Source organism: Quercus lobata, chromosome 9, assembly GCF_001633185.2.
Source record: "Quercus lobata isolate SW786 chromosome 9, ValleyOak3.0 Primary Assembly, whole genome shotgun sequence".
Lineage (NCBI taxonomy): Eukaryota > Viridiplantae > Streptophyta > Magnoliopsida > Fagales > Fagaceae > Quercus > Quercus lobata.
In genome coordinates this window covers 32,730,537-32,734,119 of record NC_044912.1, presented here as the reverse complement: position 1 = coordinate 32,734,119, position 3,583 = coordinate 32,730,537, and the positions used below count along the sequence as shown (strand labels likewise).

Here is a 3,583-nt window from a genome sequence, read left to right as displayed (position 1 = left end):
AATTAACTAGTAAGAAAAATTCTCTCTTCAACTCTCTCTCTCTCTCTCTCTCTCTCTTTGATATTCTGTCTCAAATTGGGGGCATAGCGGTTCTTTTACAGATTGTCCAATCTCTCTCTCTCTCTGGCCGATTTTGGTCGATGATTCAGTCCAACTCCACACCACATTCCAATCCCGATTTCAAAGCTTAATAGTTAATACCAGACGGCGCCGAATTCTTTTCACAAAGGTAAATACCTCTTTTGCTTCTTCTTTTTTCCTTGAAACTTGGAACCCAATTCTGTTCAAGGTTGCTTCAGTTCAGGTATAGCTGACTCCTGACTTTTTGTTATGATTTTGGCATTGTATTTGTGGGTATGTAATTTAACAATAAAACAACTTTTTAAGATATGAATTGTGTTTTGTCCTTAGAAATATGTTCAATGAGATACTATCTTGTACTGCTTATGCTCAAGGAAATTAGTTAAAAGAATTGAAATTCACAATTTTCTTCTCTATAAATACAGTTTGAGCTAAAACCCTTAAACTGAAATAATGCCTTAACCATTAGTTTGGGTTAAGAGTTTCATTTTCTCTATTAGCCCTATTCTGAATGATGGATTGCAACTTCAGAACTAGGATGACAAGACACAGTACAGGTACAACACGCTGACACGAGTAATTTCTGAAAAATTATAACATGACATAATAGGTACGACACCCCAAACGTAGTTTCCGTGCTTCTATGTGACATAATGTAATACATAGGCACTTCGCATCTTGGGTTACCTATCTATGTAACACATAAGCTGATATGGCTATCAAACTTAAAACATATATTCACCTGCCCTGTTTTTCATAAATTATGGAAATATGCAATTTTTTTTTTTTTTTTTTCCATTTACTGTATGGTATTGTTTCATATAGGGAGGAATTAAGAAGCATTGTCTAATTGAACATCCATATGAAGCACATTGTGAAGCTTCTGATATTGCTGGTGGCAGTATCTGCCTTTTGGATCGTTCTTCTTGAGACCGTGGTCCCACGTTCTTATGCTTGGTTGGTGAGAATTTCATCCTTTATGATCTGTCTAGTGGCTGAAGGCATGTGGTATTTCTCACCTTTGCTTAGTTTTGATTATATGTCTCATCTTGTTACTTTCCAGTTGCCGGTATATTTCATTGTGTCACTTGGGTGCTATGGTCTTTTGATGGTTGGGGTTGGTTTGATGCAATTTCCAACATGTCCTCAGGAAGCAGTGTTGCTACAAAAGGTTCTCAATCCTTTTCCATAGTAAATTATTTGAGTTTTTGTTATTAGTAAATTTATGTTAGTCAATTATTTTTGTGCAAGAAACAAAACCTCATGTGAATGTAATGACTGCTTAATGTAAAAAAAAAAAAAGCTCGTGGGCAATAGTGCACTTTAATGGTCATCTATATAGTTAGATGATTTCCTCTTTTCTTTGGGCATATTATCTGAAATATCTTTGATGAATTGGATTTCCAAACTCATTAAGACTGTCCAGACTGTTGGAAAAAGACATCTAATGTGCCTTCTCCCAAATTTCTTTGTGGTTGCAATTGTTCAAAAGATAGGACTACACTGTATGTACTTGACTTTCAATTTATACAGTCCCCACCAATGGATATTAAGTTCCTAGAGAGTCTTGTTGTATTTGAATATGCTTTGCTTTGAATGCCAATCCTGTGATTATCAGACCATAAAATTCAAGGCATACTTTCCAACCATGTTCTTTTCTTTGGACTGGTTAAGCAAATAATGGTCGGCAGTGTGGATACCGATGTGTTAATAGTATTTACTATGATATAATTCCATTATACATTAAGTAAACCCTTATATTGTTTTCAATGATGATTTTTTCTATTTAACTTAAATAATTATGGTTATTTTATTATGAAAATTTTAAAATTTTGGCAACAACCTTTCCACTATTCTCCACTTCCAATACTCTTTTTCCTCTCCCCTTCCTGGAAATAGCTCTCATTCTCTCTCTTGTAATTGGCTAGTTGTTTTTTCTTTGATTGTCTAAGGAAATTTTTATTTGTGTAAATACACTGCATGTGTCAAGAGCTAGCTTAAATAGTGGAACTGTGGAAGATTAGCATTAGAATAATTTTTTTTTTTTATAAGTAATATGCATTAAAATCTTAAATGTCTTCTAATTGTTAATTTCTAGTTTTTACTTAGCAAACAATCTGATCTAATTTAGCCTACCTATTTAATTTTATCTATAATGTCAAACTCTTGTCTGTTTACAGAATCACATGGCACAGAAGTTACAATCCTCATCAACAAAATCATTTTTTTCCATTTAAATAGTATTTAGCATTTTCTCTTTTTGTACTGGCTGATGTTTCCAATTATTCAAAATCTATGTTTATTGTAAAAATCCTAAAAGAGCTATTATAAAATTGTGGAAATAATTGAGGGAAAAAAAAGTTGATATTGGGGGGAAGAGGATTCTTCTTTTTGGGGGAAGGATAAGCCTTTTTGGAGGGGTAAAGGAGGCAATTGCCCCTCCTTACCCATTTTCAAGTGGAAAAAAAAAGCTCTCTTAGTCAATTTGAACGAGGCTATCAAAGTTGAGTTTCTTTTTTATCCTTGCAGTGAACCAGCTCAATTGCCCTGGTTTTTGTTCTGTTATGTTTCTCTGATACTTAATTGGCTTAGTTACTGACTTATAAGTGACTCTAAAGCGTGTTGGATCACTATGTTGTGGAACATAAGTGTGTCAAGCTTAGGATTTTACATTACTTAAACTGTGGATCTCTAGCATTGTTAGGATTTTTGGTCAGAGGATAAGGCAACAAAGTGATGGTTAGGATTTCTAGTTTGAAAACTAATCAAAGTGTTTCCAGAGTGTTTTGAGTTTAATCCTAATGTTTGTCCGTATCAAGATTTGAAAAATGTGCTGTTCAGTAATATTAATATATCTCTAATGCTACGTGTATTTGGTGATGGATTTAACTATTTTGTATAGTCTTAGTTTCTTGGTCCATAATAATTCTCTTATAATTGTAATATTTGAAAAATAGAATTTGGAACTGACTGGATACTTATCATTATCTGTGCACAACTCAGCATTTTCACCCCTGGGCAGAAGCTCTTTTCTTTTGTTCTGTGTTCTCTGTCACTCTACCCTTAATTTTCTCCTATTATATTTGTGCAATATATTAGGTGGAATGGCACTTGTATTGGGTTAAATCTGTTCTAGGAAGTTCCGGTTTGCATAACCATCGTAAATTCTTTTTGCACAGGACATTGTAGAGGCCAAAGAATTCTTGAAGCAAAGGGGAGTTGATGTGGACTATGATTGAAGGCTCTCTCTTATGGCGCTTTTGAAGAACCAAGGTGATTTTAAGACAGTTTCAATTCTATATGATCACAACTTGAGGTACAAATTGGATGATAAGTTGTGTGGGAGTGTTGAATTCAATGAGGTAGAGTTTGCTTACAGCTCTCTAAAATTGGTTCGGTATTTGAAACTATAGATGCAGAATATGTTGGATGAGCATATGTAAAAGTATTATAACTTGCATATGATGTTCATTAAAGAGAAATTTATGACGAATTTGTTTTA

The 3,583-nt window shown here is 33.8% G+C and overlaps 1 protein-coding gene across 1 annotated transcript; it reads left to right on the top strand.

The window, feature by feature from the left end:
- LOC115959055 (dolichol-phosphate mannose synthase subunit 3-like) lies at positions 1–3,583 on the top strand. The gene is made up of 4 exons (XM_031077353.1): positions 1–229; positions 907–1,042; positions 1,145–1,252; positions 3,261–3,583. Exons 2-4 carry the CDS (start codon positions 944–946, stop codon positions 3,318–3,320), a joined length of 267 nt encoding a protein of 88 aa, XP_030933213.1. The 5' UTR covers positions 1–229; positions 907–943; the 3' UTR covers positions 3,321–3,583.